The sequence below is a fragment of the Camellia sinensis genome, chromosome 3, assembly GCF_055761805.1.
Source record: "Camellia sinensis isolate YWXY chromosome 3, ASM5576180v1, whole genome shotgun sequence".
Classification (NCBI taxonomy): Eukaryota; Viridiplantae; Streptophyta; class Magnoliopsida; order Ericales; family Theaceae; genus Camellia; species Camellia sinensis.
The window spans coordinates 43,299,978-43,323,841 of NC_138963.1; the positions used below are offsets into that span (position 1 = coordinate 43,299,978).

Here is a 23,864-nt window from a genome sequence, read left to right on the forward strand (position 1 = left end):
TAGGCTCATCTAATATCTCAGGTTCTTCGTCCAACCATCCATTTTGATTTTCGTTTGCCATCTACAAAATCCTTTTTTTTTTTTTTTTTTTTTTACATAGTAACTAAAAATGCTCACTATAACCACTAATAAGTTATTTAACAAGCAAGCTTAGGGTTTCCCAAGGTCTCAAGGGTTTCTCAACCTAAGCTTTGATATCATGTTGAGACGTCCCAAAATTTAAGGACATCATAATAAGATTTATAAACTAAAAATCAATATTGCCACCAATATTACTAACATCTATTAATTAACAAACCAGAATTTAAAATTCTTACATCACAACTTAGTCTTAGTATATAACGAAATGACACAAATATAAAAAGAAACTTAGAGAAAAACTAGAATTTTTAGGAAATGGTTCATGGAACTTGGGCACTCTTCAAGCTAACCAAGGCTGAGTGTCGCCTTGCAAGGCCTCGGTGTTTCCTTCGGTTTCTTCGGTACCTGGCGTATTTCAGGGCAACGGAAATGCCAGTGAACGACAAGCTCAATAAGATACTACCACAAGAAAATACCCACCCCGATAATAATACTCACAAATTATGAATAATGTGTAGTAACAGAATAACAAGTAACATTTAGTAAGCATAAAGGAATGCCATTGTAGACACCCCATTTTTGACCGTCCTCAAGACTTGGGCGTCACCGTTTGAACACTCGTTGATCATCCTTGTTTGTGTTCGTCTTGAGTTCCCGGAGGTCTCGGCTACGCGCCTTGCCTCAGGATCTCTCAACTCGACTGTTTTGTGTTTGGTTTTGCACCAAACACTTGTGTTGAAGGGGGCAGGGAATGGCTTATTGGCCATCCCCACCCATCACCGGCCATGGCTTGGGGCCACCGGCCATTGTTTTGTTGCCACCGGCCAAATGTGTGCCGGCCGATCATCTATTTTGGTCAAATTGCATTTTTTGCCGGCCGACCACTGTTCACCTGCTTTTGCAGATATTTTTATGCCAGCTGTGATAGCTGGCACCCACCTTTATTCCCCTCTATACACGTGTATGGAGGGATTTCAACCTTGTTAGCTTGCCTTGGAAGCTTTACAAGGTTGAATCTTATATAAGAGGAGACCTCTTCTCTCTCTTTGAGGTTAGACAACATTTTTCAGAGGGCTCTAGTTTTAGGGTTTGAGTTGTGTATCTATCCTATATCTATATCTCCCTCTCTCTTGTGTTTTGTGTGTGTTTTGTCTTACTTTTGTGCACAAACACCCACCATTACACCTTCCTTTAGCTACTGAAGTACTAAGAGGTTGTTCTTGAAGTTTTGGAGCTGGTTTGAGCCAAAGAAGCTGCTGGTCCATCATTCTTGAAGAGGGTCAACAAGAGTAAGAACTTATCCCTTTTATTTCCCATTTTTGCATAGCTCTTTAGTTTGCCTTGCAACTGTTTTTAGACTTGGTGTATAGCATATAAAAGTTTTGTTTTTGCCAACTCTAAATAGTTGGTTAAGAGTGTTTTGAGCTTTGAGGTTGTTTGACCCCTCTTAAGCCTTGTTAGGCTCCATTTTTGTGAATTTTTGGTGAGCTCCGGGACCATTGTGTTTGGGCCTCCTCACCACTGAAATCTTGAGGGATTTCAGTGGTGAGGATGGTGCCATGGTTTTGGCCAAGCTTTGTGAAGCTTTTGTGTATGTTTTAGTGTGCTTTAGCTCTGTTTTCAGTTGCTTTGGTCATGCTTAATATATTTTGTATAGTCTCTTTGCATTCTAGCTTGTAGGCCTTGAATGTGTGATGTCATGAGCATGCTTTGCTTGCTTTAATTGGTTGGTTTGCCACCTCCATTTTATGCAATTTCAGAGTTTGGTATGTTTGCCATATGTCTATGATCATCTCTTTTAAGTGTGCTTAAAAGTTGTCCGTTGATGCTTAGGAATTAGATCATGTATGCATGCATGCTTGTATGTGCATTTGGCCCCATCTCCATAGTTTATGGCCACTGTTTTAGGCTTGTTTGAGGGCTGCCTAAATTAGTTTTAGTCCATCCTTCATGTGTTATAGCATGCTTGCCTTGTGCATTGTTGAATACTTGGCCTATTACATGTTATTGCTTGCTTGAAATCATGATGCATTTGGCATGTATTTCATTGGTTAAGTTGCTTTGCATTGTTCCTATGCTTAGTCCACCTTATATGTTGTTACATGTTTGCCACTAGCATAGTTGTCACATGCCTTGCATGCTCATTTTGCATCTTTAGCCTCCATATCTAGGTTGCATTCCATTTGCATACATGTCTCACCTCTTGAGTTGAGTATGATAGAGGTAGAGCCCCTTTGTTTGATTATGTGCATTGCATTCCATATCAAAACGCATACTTGGTTTCTTGGGCCATCACGCATTGAAATGCGCGATTGGTGGTCCGAGAATCGAGACCCATCCTCCTTTGAGTCATGAATATGATAAGGAGTGTGGTTGGTGCATACATCGCTTGAAATGCATTGCCATGCTATGTGTTGCCCTCTGCTGCTATCAAAAACAGATTCTGCAAGAAGCTTGGGCCGGCCAGCCATCTCCAGTGTCGACCGGCCATCCATCAATAACCGATAGCTTAATTAGTGGCCGGTGACCATTCCCCTTGGCCGGTGGCCATTCCTCTTAGCCGGTGGTGTTCCACAGCACTCAGAGAAGCAACCCTGGGACTTGTGCCGTCTTCAGATAAGGATAACAGTCAAAGCAGAGGCACCTTGTGCATGGCAGTGGCTTTTCGAGCGGAGTCGAACATGCATTGCATTGGGCCCTCTTCCCGAGGCTGTTTATTGCTTTCTTAGATTAGTTAATTTGCTTAACTAGTTTAACTAGTTTAATTTGTTTGTAATAATTAATTAGCTTGTAGGTTAGTTAATTGTATTATTCTTTTGGTCCCTCCGAGCGAAGGCAAATTTGTAGTAAATGTGGGTGCGTGTGTGCATGTCTTCCAACCCCTACTTCTTTCTCCCTTTTACTTACTTGCTTTGATGATTAGTATTAGGGCATATTTAATTTAGCATACCTCATGCTATGCATGCGTGCATCATTCATCAGTATTGCATGCACCGGGCTCGGTGCATCATACTAACTGGATAATTATTTCAAATCCAACTTGAATACATGCTATTTGTGCATTCCACATGCCATCCTAGGATTAGCCGAGCCTATCCTAATTGCATTTTGTGTGCGTCGCATTAGGCACTTAACATGGACTTGGATCATACAATCTTTGTTTTGGCTTGGAGTACACTGTAAGTGTTTTGTGCTTTAGCATCTCGCATGAGTGTGAATGTTAAACATGACAGCATACTTACTATGAGACTAGCTGCTTATGTGATATAACTGCCTGAGTGCCTGTGGATGGAGGTTGAATTACCTAAATTGGAATAATGCACTAAAATTATGAGTTTTAAGCCCACTAGATAGTGGCAAAACCATCTTTTCTAAAGCCCACTTGAGGGTGGCAAAACCTGCATTTTAGCCTACTTGCGAGTAGCAAACCATTTTCAAAACAAACATGCAATGTTTTGTCCCAATTTAGGCGATTTGGTCTATACTTATTTGCTGTGCGCATAACATAGTAATTCTAGGCTAATAACCGGAATAAGAACACATAATACTTTCAAAACAAGATATCATGGTTAGTAGAGGCCGACCTTTGATCGGGCGAAAGGGGGTGCTCATAGCTGACCTTCCCCAATCATACCCAAGTTTCCGAGCTGAGGCAACTTTGGTGATGACAGACACGTGGCCTTTGGCACCGAGTCAGGGTTTCCTAAATTTCCCAAAATAAAATATTTAGGTGGCGACTCTGTATCTGGCAAAGCAGTCCATGTTTGGCACTTCTTTTCTAAAAATCTGTTTTTCTCAAAACGATTTGCCAGATTTGGACTCTTTGGTTCAGATTAAGAACCGTGACAATTTGAGAGTCCGAACTGTAGTGAGCCCAATATGAATAGAACAGGGGTTCTCCCTCCCGGGACGTTCGGGGACGTCTACAGTGCCATCAGTTGAAATAATAACAATAGATAGTAAATAAATAAAAATGACAAACAGAGGCAGTATTTCATCATAAGGAAAATGCCCACTTTTCTTTTTAAATTCTCATAGATTTAGTTTATTAGATAAGTTTAAGTAACTCCCCACAGAGCACTATATCCACTCAACTGCTAAGCAATAGCCACGGGCAATTCTGACTTCCCCTTGGTCAAATATTTAAATGTTACTTACTGTAATTACCAATGATGCCCACGTACCAGAGTTACGTACCCGAGTCGTGGCATCACGGATGCCCCAAGGGAACGGTCTATGCTGTGACACCCGCACCACCAACCTTATATCGCCTACACCGATAAGAGCCGAAATACTTTCCCGTGCCATGTTAGGGTTCGCAACTCACTTGCGCAAGATTCTAGATCGGGCTCACCCCATCACTTTTACATTTTAATGTATCATTGGTTAAATTTCTTGTTTCTTTACTCGTTGAGATATTCACAATAATTCAAAATTTAATTTCCAATAAAGTTATACCAACTCATTAAAATGCAAACATAAAATATTACACATGTCACACAATAATAAACAATTGTACAAAATTTAAATAAATAATTTATTTAAACCATGGTATGAAATAATAATTTAGATAAAAAAAAAGAGGAAATAATTCATAATTACACACATGCATGGACTTTTAATCTACAAGATTAGACTAGTACAATGTTAAATAAACCACAATACACCCATACATGGATTACTAATTTACAATATTTGATGAATTAGACCAACACAATAACTGATTTTTATCCAAATAAATAATTGAAGTGATGATCTTAAATCTGTCTAGAAATTTGCAAGTTATACCTTAGGTAATACAAATTATAAATAAATTATTTATACAGCTCTAAAATTCATGAAAATGTACAGAATATTCAATAAATATGTTTAGGTCATTTTTCAGAAAGCATTTTCCAAAAATAAATTATAAATAATTCTTAAAAATTTCAAGAGTGTTTATGACACAGATTTATCACATTTTCTTAAATTAATTCCATACTTAAATTTATAAATCAATTCCATGATCTAAAAATTTATTATGAAAGTAGACTTCTAAAACTTCATTTTTTTCTTAGAAATTATCAGATTTGGTTTAATATAACATTTTTAATGATTTTTCAAACACATAATAAAATCTGCCTATGGCTCCAGATTTGGTTGAAAATCTTTATAAATTCGTACAAAACTCCATAATTGTTGCAAAAATTCATGGATGAAGTAGACATCATTATAAACAACTTTATAGAAGAAATCATCTTCAAATTTTGATTATAAAATTGTCTAAAAATTCGTACAAATTTTCTGACAGGTTTAAAGGGGCCAAATAATATCTTCAATAATCTTTTTAATGGCATAAACTACACATGCAAGTCCAAATTCCATAATATTATCATGATTTTCAGACTACCAATATTTAATATATCATCATAAAATTTTTATACAATTATAAATAAAATCCTATTTACAAGTTTAGATAATTTATCATATGTATATAATCTGAAAATTTCAAATAGAAAAAAAAATAATGAGAGGATTGAGAGGGTTTTTCTTACTTAGTTGTAGGATTGAAATGAAATAATGAAATGGTAGGAAAATATACAACCTCAACCTCCCCCTCTTCTTCCACAAGAATTCCCTCTATGTTTTTTTTGTTTTGTTTTATTAGCCTTTGAAAGCACGAACACAGTGTGTATAAACACTGTGTGTGGTATGAATATATAGAGCCACTTCTCTGAGGCTCTCTCTCTCTCACACACATTCTTTCCATTATTATATCTTATTCACTTTCTCCAAGTTCTGAGAAGGAAGGCTTTCCCTAAATTCTAAGGAGGATGATGGGTTATGATTCCTATACCACCATGCAAACAAGCAGGTGGCATAGCCACGAAAATTTCTTCTTCTTCTTCTTTTTTTTTTTTTTTGTGTGTGTGTGTGTGTGTGTGTGTGTGTTTGTGTGTGTGTGTATTTGTATGGGTTTTTTAAAACTAAGGTTTTTAACTAAGATATTTATTAAAGATAATTATTATGTTGAATCCTTATTAAAACAATTTATAAATAACAAATATTGAACACCCACAAAATTATTATTATTATTATTATTTTAAATAATTAAATGCGGGTTTTCACAATCGGAGTGTCCTGGGTGAAAGTCCCGAAATCTTATATATTTGTGGGTGCTGGTTCCTTCGGACGTAGTTCCGTAAAATGGCAAGAAATAAAAGTGTTGGATTGATGAATGCATTGAATTGTGAACCATTGAGTTGAAATCTCATTTTGGTTGTTTTGATAATTATGAACTTGGTAAATTGATTTACCCGAAATGAATCGAGATATTGGCTATCTGTATTGAATGACCTTGAAAAGAATTTGTGTTGGTTTAGAATACTGCATATTTATCGGATGCTCATATTTTAGTTGATTCTCATATATTGTTTAGCATATTTCTACTGAACTTTGGCTCACCCTACTTGGGAAACCATTTTTCAGATACATGTGACATGCCGCCTTCAAGGACTTAGCTTGGGAGGTTTAGGGGCTGAAGGCTCCGTTTTTCTTATCATTTTTGTATTTAAATGTAAATTCAAGCCAAGGGCTTTATATGTAAAAGAGTTAGGACTCTTCTTTTGTTGAAACCAAGTAACAACTTGGAAAGATGTAAGCGCGTAGGGCACTCATTCTGTTGTTAACATTAAAGAATGACATATAATATCTTTTATAATATAAATCCTGTTGAATGAAATATACCATTTCTATTACGTTTATGATTCTTGTGAATGGTTGATTTATATAACAAAATTGAGGGCGTTACACTCCAATCATACTCTTTTACTAGCTAGAATATAAGAAAGATATACTTTTATTTTGTCTAATTCTTTTTTAATTATGTACTCCAATAATATTCTTTATTTTACTTATTTGTCCACAAGAGCTTACTATGATTCTTCAAATATAGCTATTATTGACAAATTTAGTTAAAATAGCTATTGTAATAACTAGCCGATTAGAGTGATTAAAATAAAATGGTATTAGTTATAATAGTTAACACGCCTATTTTAAAAGGGTTTCTTGGAAATGCTCCCAACCATTTTGAGGTACTAGGCAAAATTTGAAAGTGGACCTTTTTTTATAAATAAATATTAATTTTTACGTATAATATTTGTAATTTATTTATTTATTTATTTTTATGTGTGTGGGGATATATCTATTATAATAATTAAGATATCATTTACTATCTTTATTCTTGTGAGTTGGATCTTTAATAAGAAATTTCTCATTCAGCTTATGTTTTTGGACTTCATGAACAATAAGAAATTTTATTTAAGGGTTGCTATGTATACAAAAATATTTCACCTTAATTTTTCAATTTTTTTTTTTTATCTAACATGATAAGTTTCAATAATTTAAAATAAAATGGGGCCTAGATGTACATATGATTTTCGTTGTGTATTATACAAGAGAGTGGAAATAAAATGATCAGACAAATACGATAATAAATATTTTTACAAATTTTACTTTGGGGGCCTTAGGACATTTTGTTTTTCTAAAAGAAAAATACTTTTTAACCCCAAATTTATTTTACCACTAATTTCACTTTTTATGTAAAACCCATTATATTTTAAAAAAAAAAAATTAGTTAAACATTTCATGATATATAAGAAAACACACAAGATGTTAAGATTTTCAGTGAAAATTTCTGGTTATATACAGCAAAAAAATAAAAAATAAAAAATTGTAATAGATGGTTTGGTAAGGTGATTTTAAAAAAAAAAATAAATTTTTTTTTGGTGTTTTTGACAAATTAATTTTTTATTTTGTCAAAAGCCCTTTAGACAACAATTTTTTTGCAGGGATTTTAAAAAATATCAAAATAAAAGTATGAGGTTTTCAAAATATTAAGAACTTTAGGTGAGCACTTCACTTGGCTAAACTAAAGTGGCCGTTTGGTAACATTTATGCTTATAAAAAAATTGTAAACTAATTTTTATTAATTTTAAAAAATAAAAATTAAAAATACTTTTGATTTGAGCAAAATATTTAAAAAATGCTTTCAGGAATGCTGCTCCCGTGGTTTGAACAACTGACCTTGTGCAACACAAAGTCTTCCGCAAGGGCTTGTTTGGTTTGTGTTTGTAGAGTAATTTTTGAGATAAAAAGTACGAAAACTTGTTTGGTTTACTTTTTTTCAGAAATGATTTTGGAAAATTGTTTTGGGAGAGAGAATTTTAAAAAAAGTGATTGATTTGGTGTGTATGAGAGAGAGAGTAATTTTGGAAATAAGCAAACCAAATAAAATTTTGAGATTTTTTTTGAAAAAATTTGTTTGGTTTAATTACTCTTGAAAATTTATTTGTAGAAAATTTTTTTCAAAAATTTTTCCCAAAAACAAACCAAACAAAAAAAATGCTACTTTCGTGATTAGAGCAGCTGACGTTGTGCATCCTTGTTCCTTCCGCATTACTTTCACATTTTTGTTTAGCTTTTAAATCTTTATAAACACATTTTTTTTAGCTTATAATTTTTAGCTTAATTCTTAATTTAGTGTTGTTAGTAGTATCTATCTAATTTTTTTGGACTTCCCAATTCTCACCTTTTTTTCTACTACAATTATACCATGAAATAAAATTACATTAAAGGACAACTTTTAATGGAACACCCATCTACCAAATAAAAACAATTAGAATGACACTTTACAATATTGTACACAAACCTCCATCCCTATCTATACATATTCCTTATCAAACTAAACCCTAACTGTATTCTTCTTCATCATACGTATTCATTTTCAATGAAAAAAATTGAAACCATCTAATCAATTAACGTTTTGTTTGGTAGTTTCAAATGTGTTCGGTATTTAAAACCAGTTAACATTGCAAACAATCTTATTAAGTTGTTTTCACCATTTGTTGATACTTATAGAGTAATGGAGAACGATGACAACAACTCTGATGAAGTTGTTGTTGCATTGGTAAGTTTATCTATCTTACATTTATGATTCTAGATCGTTTTCAGTTCGGTACTGGTTTGCCAACTGTTAAGATTCTGTTCAATAGTATAGTGCTAAACATAAACATTTTGTTCGGCACTAGAATTTCGAACAGTTTCATTTTGTAGGATTTTCTCCAATTTCTATTTTTTCTAATAGTTATTCCCTCTAAACGCCCTATATGTATCAAGGGTTTTATCTCAAAATTAAAAAAATTAAAAAAAGAATAATATGTAATGAGGAGTTGGAGGTTACCTGAGAGAAAAAGAAAAGACCGTCGAAGAGATTTCTGGCTGAAATACCATCGTTCATGGTGATAAGGAAAGAAAGACCATCGTTTATGAGAGAAGGGAAAGAGAGGGACAATCGATTCATCTCTCAATCATTTGTTATTCTCAATCATTTCTCAATAGTGCATCGTTTACTGAGAGAAGAAGAAGAGAGGATGTGCAAAATTATGTCGGTATGCACTTGGTTATGATGATATTATGAATATGAATAAAATTGGTATTACGTGGAGTGTTCAAAGAAATCTTATTAAAATTTAGGATTTAAGGTAAAGGTTCAAAGAAATAAATGGTCCAAAGAAATTAAGTATGTGCTAATAATAGCCATCTTTATAAACCCAAAAACTTGTCAAACAAGTTTATATGACAATTTAAAAAATTTTGTAAATATAAATAGAAATTAAAAACAGAACAATTACCAAACAAACCCACCTTTGATTTATAAAAAGTGCTAAGGTGACACAATTGATAATTCGAATGGAAGAGGAGATAAATCATCTACTAATTATATATATTTTTAAATTAAACAAGATAAATTACAAGAGAAAATATAGAAAATAAAAGCTAATCTTAACAGAATAGAGTTAATCCTAAACTCAACCAACGGAATTTCAAATAAAGTTTCCCTCCCATTTGTCCAAAACTTAATCAAATGCCAACTCCCACCCAATCCAATCCCATCCCATCCCATCCCTGCCCTTTCGACCCTCGAATCCCAACAATGAAAACCAGCACCTCCATCTCCACCGTCCAGGGCTTCCGACTCGGCTCAATCCTGATCCACTCCCTTTGGATCACAGCTGTTGGAGCCGTCCTCTTCCGCCTCGCCACCGCCAACACCCAAAAACAACTCATCTACGCCCAAATATTTGCCATATCTGGCACCGTGCTCGCCACCACTCCTTGGGTTGTTCAACTAATTGTATCAACGGCAATCATTGTGTTGTACAATGCTGGAGTTCGTGATTTCACTTGGATAGTCAGGCCGGAGGAGTCCACGGAGGGTCTGAGAGCAGCGATTGATGGGGACATTGAGAGAGGAAGATTATGGGTTGCCAATGGCAGTCAAAGATGGTTGGTTATGAGGAAGGAAGGGAATCAAGAAGTTAGATTCAATATTGAAGACGTAAATGGCCCCAAACTGCAAAGAAATAGGACCATTTGATCCGAAGCACCAGTTCTTGTTGGAGCAACAAATTTTTATGGTTTTAGCTTCTACTTCTGCTTTATTTCCATACACTTGTATGCACTATTTAATTTTATCATTGTTGATTTAGAAATTGGATTAAGTTTGATTACTTGCCCCGGGATAAGTTATCCTGAAAATAATATTTTGTTATTTTGCTATGGAAATCTCATCCCAAGATAAGTTAATGCAGTTTTCTCCAAAACAAAATAATTTCACACATGCAAAGATAAAATGGCAATCGGAATAAGTTATTCCAGTTCACAAAATCTAAATCAAACATGGAATTATTTTATTTCGGAATAAAATACAATCTGAATTAAACATGGAATTATTTTATTTCGGAATAAAATACCTCTTTTATCTGCGAATCAAACATAGCATAAATGTCATGTATCTGGCATCTGGGTTTTCGGTTGCCTTTCTATTTCTGGATGATTTCGGCATTCTGCTAGAGTTCTAAAAATGATGAAATTTGGTGGGAAATCATTTGCAGTCTGTGTTTTTTTTTATTCTCTCTCTCTCTCTCTCTCTCTTTGCAGTCAAAATTTCCCCCCTCAAGTTGCCAACCCCTATCTGTGCTAATACAAAACTCCAAACAAAACTAATGGCTTTATAGACTAATTTGATCGACGAGTAATGGAGCAAACCTGTAGTATGTACATCAGAATCTGATCAACTGAACCAGAATATGTTCTCAGTCCATGACAGAATCACCAAGGTTTTCCTCTTCCATTATCTCTTCACTATCTACTTTAGCGGCAAGTGGCCCTTGTGGGTTTCCAAAAATGGTAGTGAAAATCTGTCTATGGCATTCGTCACAGAAATAATAATAGGTGAAATGACCATCGTAAAGGAGCTTATGCACCATCGCTCCTGGTAGAAGCCGCTGCACAAAATCTGTCATTGAGGGTGGGACAACTCTATCATTCATACCCTGTTCAGTACAAGAAAATTCAGAGGAAGGGGAAAAAAAGGTAAGCATAAGTGAATCTATATGATTTAGATTGGTAATCCTTCTGAAAAACAAGTGCAACACAAAAAATACAAGGATATGTTTGTTTCTTGGGAAACCGTTTCTGGTATCAAACTAATTTTTGCAAGGTTTGAATAAAACTAAAGAATTACTCCATCTGCAGATTGAAGTTTATTTGAGAGTACAATCAATTGAACATTTGGTTTGCTAATAATTTTTTGTAGGCACAGTTTGGATCTTGGAAAGTTGGGAAGGGAAATGATGCTTTAATCATTTTCTGACCTTTTTCTTTCTTTTTTCTACTTCTTTCCAAGATGAGCAAAGCATTAAAAATTAGGGCCATTTTTTTCATTCCACGTGACAAAAAGTAAATCCATTGCCATGGTTATCCCTACATAGGTAATCTCATGTCATTACTACAATATGTTCAGGAGAAATAAGGCCATGTTTGTTTAGGTCTTGGGATTATCAATCAATCCCTTTGAATTGTGTATCATATCCCATGTTTGAATTGACCCTGGGATTATGAGAAGGGATTGACAAAATCTTACCAATTTTGTAATTTAGCCAATTGGTCTGAACCTCTCCTTAGTCCCCCATTTTGTATCCCATCCCACCCCGTCTCTTGGGATTCAAGAGTCCCTATATGGGGAATACCATGTACAGGTGGGCTCTTAGTCCAAACTCCAATTTTCTTAACCAAACATGGGATTATGTATTTTGTTGGATTATTAATCCAATCCCAATTTCATATCCACCCAAACAAACATGGCCTAAAAGTTATGAAGGAGAAGATCACATAGGGAATATAACAAGTTATCCAGACAGTAACTATTGCATTCAAACCAATCTGAGGCCTGAGAATATGAAAAGAAATATATGCACTGACCTGCCATATATGTATTGGGCCAAGAAAGCCTGTCAATTCTTCTTCTGCCTGGCTGTACATAGACTTAAGCCAAAGGGTGATGCCTTTTCCTCGGCGTTTCTTTTGTATGTTGAGGTCTGAAAGTCTGAAACCCCAATCTGAAACCTGCAATACCGCTTCCTCCACAAATGGTTTTACATTTCTCTGTCGGACTGATTCCTCTACGTCCCTTTGCCAAAACTCTTTAAACATTGGCTCCTCTATCAAAGCTCTATCCTAGACAAATCAACATTATAATAAACATCAATCAATCCTTAAGTACATTGCAATCTGAATCATAAATAGCCAAAAATCTAAATTTTAAAGAAAATATTTGAGATCAAAGCAGGAATAGTGATTGACTGGCATTTGGCAACATGACTTGCCCTCTTTCCTAGCGATAATGATAGCCACTTATCTATCTGACCATGATTTCCAGACAGGAAGCTTCGCCGGTAGAAGTAAGCAAGAAAACTAGGAAATCTCCGAGCTAAAAAGTACATTAGTTTCCTTCGTGGTGTCCAATTTCCCCAGGTTCTATATCTTTCTTTCTTTGTCATGCTTGGTTCAAATGGATTAACCATTGGAGCAACCATGACTGCACCTGCAAATTCGGCCAAGGATGGATCAGAGATAAAAAGCATCAACAGAACAAAAAATATTCATCTCTTTATTTATCATGTGGGTGACACTGAAGCATCACAATACTTTCTGAAACATATTATAAGTATTTCAATGGCAAATAATGATCGTGCAGTTGCACAATGTCATGTATGTTCATAGATATTTGAATCTCAGTATAAAGGAATAACATATTATTACCATTTGATATGTGATCATATCAGATTGATTGAAAACAGCTAGTTAACGGTCCAATTCCTTGAGGATTTATTAGTTTCAGAGTTTCATTGCCATATATAGCTTTTATAAGATGGACTATATTGCACCATCTTGGATTACTGTGTTAATTTTTTTTCTTTAATATCAAATAGATGTGCTATATTGCAACCATAAAGAGACCCAACTTCTTCACTTGTTTTGACATACGTCATTTTCTGACAGAAAAGCTAATGATTGTAGTGTACCCGTCTGTATAAACAACATAATTTCAAGCTAAATTAATGGTAATCAAAACTTTTTTGATCCAATGGGACAATCCTGCTCCTCCTAATTCCAAAGTGACTATTGCAGACCAATGTTCAACATAATCAAGACATGAACATGAATTACTCACGATGAAGAGAAAATGCAGATAAAAAACCAACATAACCCCCAGGGGTAGAACATTTAGTCAGAATCCAGCCTTCCAAATTGCAAGTCATGGGTCCCTAAAGGCCAACATCTTATTTAGAGAAATTTACTAATTAAAAAATAAAATAAAAAAAGTGAGAGAGAGAGAGACCAATATACCTGCTACTCTATCAGGAATGTATCTGAGCGCAGCCCAAGCATGCATGCTCCCTCCTGAGTATCCTACCACCCAGAACTTGTCAGTGACACCCACAGCATATGATAATTGTAACATATCCATAGCTGATGACTCAAGATTCCTGTTGGGATGGGGATCACTTAACCCAAAACCTGGAAGATCATAAGTTACCAGGCGAATGCCAAATTCTTGCAGTAGTGAAGCCCTAAGCCCGGGTATTCCTATTTGCACAAAACAAATAAATGTGTGCAAAACATCAGCATGAACAGTTATTACTCATGAAGTTCCTCCATTTAGTTACTTTTCCAGAAGGTTTGAGGGTGAGATCATTGTACCTGCAAGTCGGGATGAAAGAAAAGGATGTGTGCTGATGATAGAAAATCTAGCTCTGTTGCCCAGAACACCTTGGTCCTGATAAGCCAAGTGTCTACCATCCGGTAGTAATATACGACTAGCATCGGGAGGATGTATATACAATCTCTTTAACAATGGACTGCTAGTCTCATGTCCAATAATTACACTCAGTGCTGCAGATTCAAGAGCTGTGTCAGTGTTACAATTAAAAAAACGCATTGCATGTGCAGCTAATTGTTCATTTATTTTCCAATTGGAAATCTTGCAGATAATATGGAACACTTAAACACCATACAAATTCTATATGAAGAAACAAATAAACACTGGAAAATTATTTGCTTGACATTTTGTAGCTCTACTTCACTTCTTTTGTAAATCGGATCAAGAAATAATGGTCTCTGGATATTTGCAACTACGGAAGAGCATATATTATTGGCAAATACCATAATTACAACTAACAGTTTATATGAGAACCTTTTCTACCCTTTGCCCCAAAAAACGCACGCAAAGTACCAAAAAACTATTTGCAATAATTACAACTGCTCTAGACAGAAAAGCATCAACTTCCACAGTCCTACGTCAGCAGTCTTGCAAAAAATTTTGCACCCTTATTCCCAATTCTATTCCTCCCCCCACAAATTCCTTAATCTTCTTCAGAGTTGAGACTTTCATTTATCTTGGCACTTTGGCAGTTGAACCTTTGTTTTGTAAGACATTGCCAAAAGTTGTACGCCGTTCCCACATAGAGCTTTATTTCATTCATTGAGAAGAGCATCTCCAACAATCCTCCCTAGTTATTCCTCGAATTTTCGCTAAAAAGTGTATTTCCTATTTTAGGGAACCACTTTTTCAATTATGATCTCTAATAATACTCCCTATTTTTCTCTATATATTTTAAAAACATTTTTCCAAACACTCTTCCCTCTCCTTCACCATTTGAGGAAAAGATGAGGGTTGAGAGAGAGAGAATAATTTTTTAATTATAGGGAGTGATTAAACCCTCCTTAAACAGTAGGGAGCCAAGCCAACAGTTCACTCTCTTAAATAGGGAGTTGAGTAGCGAAGGCGTTGGAGGAAATTCTTTTGTATTTCACTCCTTACGCTGTGTTTGGTTCATGGATTTAAAGAGGAAAATACACCTTTTCCCTTTCCCTTTCCAAATATTCTTACCCAAATTCATAAACCAAACACATCCTTGTAATAGGAAAAAAGTGGGAATAGGGAGAGTTTGGGGATGCTATAAAAACATAAGTCTAGGAAGCATTTTTGCATTGAATTTGAATTATGATAAATTTGATCACAAGAAAGAAACCAATGTCTAGTGAGCCAATCATCATCACATAATCAAATTTAGACAAGAGAATTTTAAATTCTCTAACTAACCAATGTCTAGTGCACAATGCCAACCATCATCCCATAATCAAATTTAGATAAGAGAATTTCAAACTCTCTATCTGTTTGTATGAATACAAAATTTTACAAATCATCTATACTATTATTAGTAACTAGGGTGTAAGCCCACTAGATGGGTTTGTTATTAAATTTGTAAAATATAAATTTTGATTTTGAATTATAAATATATAGTGTTTGTTATCAAGTGATAAGGGTGTTATTTTTCAAAGTCAAGATCTTAGGGGTTTTTTTTTTTTTTTTAATTTTCTTTTTTGATAAAAAAAAATTCACTTAACAGAAGGAGTGAGTAGGTTTCAAGAGACTAAAATGAATATTCACATATATAATAGTAGACTAAACTGAGTGTTCACATATATAATAGTATATTATTATTATTACTATTATATATGTGCACACTAGACTTGGTGTCCAAATTTCCAAACCTTCTCCGTGATAGAATTTTATGTATTAAAATAAAAAATTATTATATTATAGCGCAATTAAGCAAGGTTTGAATACAAAGATATGGGATTTCAATAAGAATATACTTACTATTAAGTAACTCACATAATATTAATTTTTTTTATTATTTATTGCATACACAAGCATGTGCCACCTGCTAATTCTTAAATTTTGTTATAGTGAGTGCGATACTAATGAATAACTAACTTGCTTCAATTTCCTTGAGACCAAATTCGAAAAAACTTCAATTCTAATTTTTATATCCTAAAAGAAAAGTTCCTTTAGTTTTGAAACATTTTTTAGGCAACCAAACAGAGGAGTCAACAACAACAGTACCTGCAATAGCGAAAATGGAAACGAAGACTATGACAGTCCACGCGTGGATCGGATCGCGATCCTCGGGGAGATACTGATTCAAGAACCTCAATCTCGCACAAAGCTTCGCGCAAGGTCTCCCAAATTTAATCACAAGAAACGAATCATTACTCAGCAAACTCTGATTCACCACATCCCTACAACCCCTCCCGAACTCCACGCTCATCTCCGCCAAACTCTTCCCGAACTCCACCGCATGGAACTTCCAGTCCTTCAACTCACTACCGCCGCCATTCCCTCCGCCGCCGCCGCCGCCGTTAAAGGCGGCGTAGTGCGTGCCATTGTCGGCTCTGGAAGACCTTGAATCGTTGACCTCACTAGTCATGGTTCAATTGAATTGGATCAATACACATGAAAACAGTGAATTTTCAATCCACCATTGATGATGCTCGAGATTGTATAGGAATGTTTTAACTGTGAGTGTGCGTGAGAGAGAGTATGTTTTGTTGGTCGTTGTCGTGGGCTGGTTTAGGGTGTAATTTTTTGAGAATGGGGGGATTATTGGGTAGTTTGGAGCACGTATTATGATATCGACAATGCAGCTGAAATTTAGTGGTTTAAATGGTCAAAACGGCGTTATTTTGAGTCTAGAATAACATAAAAATGGTTAAAACGACGTCGTTTTGACCATTTAAGCCACAAAATTTGAGTTGCGAGATATTTTCCTTATAGTATTATGATTGATAAAAAAAAATAAAATATATTAATTTGTATGGAGTAGTTCTTCAATATGAAATTCGGTAATGAGAGACATTTCATAAAATACAATTCTTATAATTTTAAAATAATTTAAATCATTTATATCACATATAACTCTAAAAAAAATTTAAACACATTAATAATTAATACATGAAGGAGTCATGAGGATCCTCCTTTATGGGTTCAAACGTTATCCAATGAAATAATATATTAAATGATAATTTGTGAAAGATGTAAATCCCTAATATTCCAGTCGTACGTAATAATTTCTGTTGGAAGGTGGTTGGTGGGATGGGAATTCGGTTGTCGTGATGAAGATCTAAGGGTTGATATTCAGACACGTAAGCGGAAGTGATGGGTCACTGAAGTTGAGGTAGTGGTGGTGGTTGATAAGTGAAGTTATTGGTTGATTTGGGACATTTTAAACATCTTGTGATTGATGATGGATGTAAGACTCACGATTTTTTATTTCAATAGGAGGAGACATGGTAAAATATGATTGGATGGGAATAAACTCACAGAGCGTCCTATGAGCACTAAATAATTTTTCGGTTGATGGTAGTGTGGAAAGAAACTGCCTTTTTACGTGCTATAGCCGGTATGCTGAGCAAATAGATTTGTGCAAATTGTAATCCTGGGGATAATTTACACTTTGCACCTCTATAATTTATATTAAATTTTATTTTGACCTTTATATATAAAATTATGATAGTCAATTTTTTATATTTTTGATCAAATTTTATTTTGATCCCTGCATATAAAATTGTAACAGTCAACCCCTATTCTTTTGTTAAAATCTCACTTTAAATGTAACTATAATATGACGATAAGAAAGAAAATCATCTACTTTGTTAACCAATACACACTTTATTTCAAAATTTATATCAAAATATGACTATATTAAACTAAAACAAAACACAAATTATAAATAATTAAGAAGATGAATTAGGATTTTGCATGAATTGGAATCACAAAACTTTATTTTTCATAGTAACGCAGTCTTCTGCCTATTCATCTTTCTCTTTCTTTGATTTCTTTGTCTTTTTTTTATTTTTATTTTTATTTCAAAAGTTTTACTTTCTTACCTTTTCGTCTTAATTTTTACCGTATGAACATATATATATATATATGTATATATTATCACATAGGGCAAAGTGTATTAGTAAAAAATATAGATAATTTTCCTCTCTTACTCTCATTTCATAGTTACATAACTAGATTTTGTTAAAAATTTAAAAATGAAATAATAAAAGAGGCACATTAAGACGTGTATAGAGACCAAAGTGAGATTTGAATAAAAGTGTAGAGGATTGACTGTCGCGATTTCATGTTTAGAGACCAAAATGAGATTTGACCAAAAGTACAGGAAGTTTACTGTCACAATTTCATGTGTAGGGCCCAAAGTGAGATTTGATACAAAGTACAGGGATGCAAAGTATAATTTATCCTAATTCTTGAGGGGGTAAGTGTGTATATATATTTATAAGTTTTCATAAATATACCTAAGTTATCTCATAAAATTATGTAAGATTTCACAAATATATGTAAGTTAACTCATAACTCATAAAAATTTGAGAAATCATAAATTTTCATAAGTTGAGTTATGTATATTATGAGAACTTACGCAAATTTAGAAAATAATTTATTTATATTTGTGAGATCTTACACAAATACATATAATATGCATCTTACACACTCAAATATTTCCCTGGGACAAATAGCATGTGAGTGATTTTTAAGAAAAAGAAATTATAAAAAAATTGATAAATATTATAATTATATTTTTTTATAAAATTATAATAATTTTTAAAAGTCACTTGAACAGTTATTTTCCCATTAGATTTCCCAAATGTGTACAACGATACTGAGGTGACTCGAGTCAAGTTGCATGGTAGGGTTAGTTCACGTGTGATTTAGTCTCCGTTTGGTGTTTGGTGACATTTTAGTTTTTTTAAATTTTTTATAAGATGAAAAAAGTGAGTGTGTTTGAAATGATTTTTTTAATTAAATAAATAATTATGAGAAAAAAAATTAATTGATTTGTATATCGTATCATTTTAACTTTTTAATTTTTTGATTTTTTTTTAGCTAAAAAAAAAAACATATAGAGCCTTAATGAGTTTTAGTTTATTTTATTTTTTTACTTTTTAATTTTACTTTAAATGAGGCTTAATTAAGTCTGAATAGTTTAGTTTTTGTAATGTATATTGAGTTTAATCAAGTAATAATTTGTTAATTTGATAACTTAACAAGTTTGTAAAATATGTTTAACATTGACTTGTTTATATGATAAACAAATTTAAATTAATTTTTTAATAAATCGAACTCAAGTAATTTAATTTATTTTACAATATTAATAATAACATATCCAATGAACAAAGTCTTTAATTTGAGCAATAAGATAAGAATTTTTTTTTAAAAAATGGTTAATGAAAAAATTAATTTTAAACACATAGAGGTGCAAGTGAAAGAATCCACACCAAAGTACAACCGCCACATTTTTTCTTTTGGAACAGAAGTACAACTCCCACTTGCACTCTACATTTGAAATTACTTTCTTCATTTGTTATTTATTTGATATTTTTCCTTCAATTTATCTAACTATGCCGTAAATTTACTTGCTTTAACCTAAAATCATGATAATTTTACTATTTAAAAATCGTTGCTACGTTTTATTTGTAATTAAGGTTTAATATAGTCTCTAAATTAAATTTGAACCATACAGGTAAATTATATTTTTGTTTTTAAAATATGAGTCTTGTGTCATTTTAATTCTCAAACACTTTTTATAATTAGGGACTATATTAACATAATTTAAACATTGAAAATTAAATTGAAACACTTTAATATATTGAGAATTAAATTGACACATTTAAACATCGTAGATTGAAATAACACATACTTATATTTTAATGACCAAAAATATATGGATAAATTATATGCACCTCCCTTGAAGTTTAAAAAAAAAATACAATTAGCCGTACACTTATGATGTTCGTTTGGATGTAGGTTGATTTTTTTGACTTTTTAGTTATTTTAACCTGAGACTAAAAAGTTTAATTTGGGATAGACTTTTTTATTTTTTGACTTTTATGAAAGAAAAAATAAAATGATTATGGTTTGAATATGATGTTTTGTTTTATTAGACTAAAAGACTTATTTTGTCTTTTTATGACTAAAATAACCAAAAAGCTAAAAAGCCTGACATGCCAAACGAAGGCAAAATTACACTGACCTACTTCAAGATTTTTATTCATATAATACTTAAGTCATTTTTCATTTCATTAGTTGTATAAATGAATATATATATATATATATATATATATATTATGATTTCTTTTTTACTAAAATGTAATTTATTTTTGGTATTTCATACCTATTATAGATATTAGTTTCAGTTATTTTAATCATATTAAGGCCTTGTGTGGAAACAAGTTTTTTTAGTAACTTTTTTGTATCAGTTGACTTTTTTGACTTTTTCCGTGTGTGTGTATATGTGTGTAACATTTTTATTTTTAAGCATAGTTGTTAAAATCGCGATCCGGATCGTAGGATCGTACGATCTTACGATCCTACTTTGCCAAAACGATCCAGATCGTTGTAGGATCGATGTTATAACAGGATCGCAAGTAGGATCGTGTAGGATCGCATGAGATCGTGTAGGATCGTATGGGATCGTAGGTGGGATCGCAAGTAGGATCGTAGATTTTATGATTTTTCACCTTATTTTTAATATGTATCATTTTAATTTTAATTTTAATTTTTTTTTTAATAGAAAGTAGGATCTTACGATCCTCGATCCGATCCTACGATCCGATCCATCAAACCCTCTCACCGATCCTACTTAGGATCCCGATTTTAACAACCTTGTTTTTAAGCTAAAATAACTTGCCAAACGACGCTTGCAAGAAATGTTAGTATAACTATGTTAAAGAGATAAGATTCATTATATTTTTCCAAAACTTTACGAGAAATGAGCGTAATTTATTCAAAATATAATTAACGCTTATTTTTTCTGTTAGAATTTTCTCCCTACCTATATCTGTGAGTGAATAAAAGCATTATTGATGGGGGAAAAACCTCAACATGGCATGTGAATGGTGTCAACTTTTGCCCCATGGGCCCATGACATACGGTGATCATGTGGCTCTGCAATAATATTAATGAGTGGTCCAACATGAGTCCAGAGTCTCTTCTTGCCGTCCCGTCTTTGCATCCGTCTTTGTAGGTTTTCGGATCTATTTTTAGGCTTAATTTTGATAATTCAAATTGTTCATATTTTATGATTTATTCAGTATATTATACCTGTAAAAAATCAAATTGATCGGATATCAGAAAGCATGTGTTCAAAAAACTGTTTATTAAATTATTTAAAAAATAGTTTTTAGTTCAATTTTTCGAACACATGCTTTTTGATATCCGATTAATTTAATTTTTTACAGGTATGATATACTGAATAAATCATAAAATATAAACGGTTCGAATTATCAAAATTGGGTCTAAAAGTAAACCCGAAGGCCTGCAAGGACGGCGCAAGGACGGAGGCTGCAAGGAGAGGATCCTGATATGTCTAACATGATGTTTTAGGTGTGTACTCTACACACATATAAGATCTATACTTATTTAAGATATTTAATAAAATATTTAAAATTTTGGATATTGTTAACATTACTTTAACACATTAGGCCTCCGTTTGGGAAGTGGGTTGGTTTTTTGGCTTTTTGACTTTTTTGACTATTTTAGCCTGGGCTTAAAAGCTTGGTTTGGGAAGGACTTTTTGACTTTTTGGCTTTTTTGAGTTTTTTTGTGAGAGAAGAATGTAATGATTATGGGTTGGATGTGATGTTTTGTTTATTATGACTAAAATAGTCTATTTTATTTTTTGTGGCTAAAATAACCAAAAAAACCTGCAAACCCACTTGCCAAACACAGGAGCGCTTGTTGGAGTAAATCAAGCCGAAAGATTGTATCAAATCATGCAAATGCATATGTATCATTTTTTGTTCATTGTATTATTTCAATTTGTGAGGATACAATGGAATCAAAGAAGAAATAATTTAGGGAGAATCACATCACAGATTCACAGCGGAGCGAAAAAAAAAAAAAATTATAAAAATATGAAAGGTGGAAGTCAAAAGCGTTGCACCCATCCATGTTTGTGATATTTTTTTCCTCTGCATTCACTGAACAGTGATTTCTCTAATAATTAATTGCTGGGCATGTATTGACAAATAGCTATTAATTTTTTCTCATTTTTCTTATCCAATTAAAAAAAAAAACCTTTCATTTCATCTTCTTTTTCCGGGACATTTCCCTAAATAAGCCAAAATAATAAAGGAATTCCCAAACTAAGCCTAATTTTGAAAGAATTCCCAAAATGAGCTAACTCGCGGTTCACAATCGCGAGTTCAACAGTTTTTCACCCCTGTCGCGCGAAACCTGCCAAATTTGAAACTCGCTGTTACGAAAAGCGAGTTTGATTAAGAACTCGCGGTTACGAAACGCATAATTAATTTTTTTTTTCCTTTGAACTCGCTTTTTAAAACCACGAGTTTATCAAAAAATAGATTTCTTCTGAACTCGCTGTTCATAACCACGAGTTTATCAAAAATTATGAACTCGCTATTTGTAACTACGATTTTAGGGCAAATTTTTTTTCTTTAAGTAAAATTGTGGTTCACAACCACGATTTTAGAACTTATATTTAACCCCCCCAGCCCCGTGTTTTGCATTCATGCTTTCTCCTCTCTCCCTCTGCTGTCTCTCTCTCGCTTTTTACTCCTCTCACTCTGTTCTCTCTCTCTCGAGCTCCCTGCTCTCTCTTTCTCTCTCGAGCTCCCTCTGATTCAGTACTGTCTCTCTCTCGTTGGTATGGCTTCTATCAGTTACTTTACTGTGAATAAATTAGTATTAGAGTTTATATTTGTGAATATATTTGTGTTTGTGAAAATGTGAATAAATTAGGGTTATGGTTCATGAATGTGGGGTTAGGGTTAGGGTTTATATTTGTGAATAAATTAGGGTTAGGGTTCATGAATGTGGGGTTAGGGTTAGGGTTTATATTCGTGAATAAAATGTTGTGAAATCAGAAATAATAAATTAGGGTTACGGTTTATATTTGTGAAATTTTAAGTATAGATAATTTGTTGAATGTGAATGTTGAATGTGTTGAATTTTAATTATAGATAATTTGTTGAATTTGTTTAATTATAGATAATTTGTTGAATTTTAATTATAGATAATCTGTTGAATGTGAAATCTTTTGCTATAGATAATTTGTTGTTGAATTTGTTGAATGTGTTTAACTATAGATAATTTGTTGAATTTTAATTATAGATAATCTGTTCAATGTGAAATCTTAAATTTTAAATTAGGGTTAGGGTTAGGGTTAGGGTTTATATTTGTGAAATCTGTTGAATGTGAATGTTGAATGGTTTATATTTATCTTAAATTTGTTTATAATTGTGAAATCTGTTGAATGTGAAATCAGATTTCTGTTCAATGTAACATCTGTTGAATGTGAAATCTGTTGAATGTTGCATCTGTTTAGCAAAATTTAAATATTATGTTTGAAATAAGAAAATGAGGGTTATGGTTTTCTATTGAATGTGAAATCAGAAATGAGGGTTTTGGTTTTGAATTAGGGTTTTGAATTGATGAATGTGAAATCATTTTTCAATTAACAGTTTTAAATTGTGAAATCAGAAATGAGGGTTATGGTTTCAAAAATTAAGGGTTAAGAAATTTATGA

At 33.1% G+C, this 23,864-nt stretch overlaps 1 protein-coding gene across 3 annotated transcripts; it reads right to left on the reverse strand.

Annotated features, from left to right (window-relative positions):
• Positions 1-349: 349 nt before the first annotated feature.
• LOC114269857 (uncharacterized) lies at positions 350-16,917 on the reverse strand. 3 transcript variants are annotated; one of them, XR_014363830.1, is made up of 8 exons: positions 16,376-16,917; positions 14,167-14,358; positions 13,813-14,052; positions 12,789-13,006; positions 12,385-12,639; positions 11,170-11,456; positions 9,302-9,470; positions 350-486 (listed from the first exon to the last, which is right to left on the reverse strand). XR_014363830.1 is itself a non-coding variant. In XM_082919633.1 (7 exons), the coding sequence occupies exons 1-6, from the start codon at positions 16,737-16,739 to the stop codon at positions 11,217-11,219; spliced, it is 1,509 nt and encodes a 502-aa protein (XP_082775759.1). In that variant the 5' UTR covers positions 16,740-16,917; the 3' UTR covers positions 9,803-10,339; positions 11,170-11,216. The 3 variants fall into 3 exon arrangements, 2 of the variants coding, with proteins under 2 accessions (XP_082775759.1, XP_082775758.1); XM_082919633.1 differs by lacking the exons at positions 350-486; positions 9,302-9,470 and adding an exon at positions 9,803-10,339; XM_082919632.1 differs by lacking the exons at positions 350-486; positions 9,302-9,470 and having other exon boundaries at positions 10,791-11,456.
• Between the last annotated feature and the right edge of the window lie 6,947 nt (positions 16,918-23,864).

What these genes read in the sequence shown, in the direction of transcription:
- LOC114269857 (XM_082919633.1), bottom strand. Translation starts at nt 16,739, where the DNA reads ATGACTAGTGAGGTCAACGATTCAAGGTCTTCCAGAGCCGACAATGGC. An exon ending in TTCCATTTTCGCTATTGCAG is followed by an intron (nt 14,359 to 16,375) that starts GTACTGTTGTTG and finishes TTGAATCTGCAG; the next exon opens with CACTGAGTGTAATTATTGGA. An exon ending in TCTTTCATCCCGACTTGCAG is followed by an intron (nt 14,053 to 14,166) that starts GTACAATGATCT and finishes TTGTGCAAATAG; the next exon opens with GAATACCCGGGCTTAGGGCT.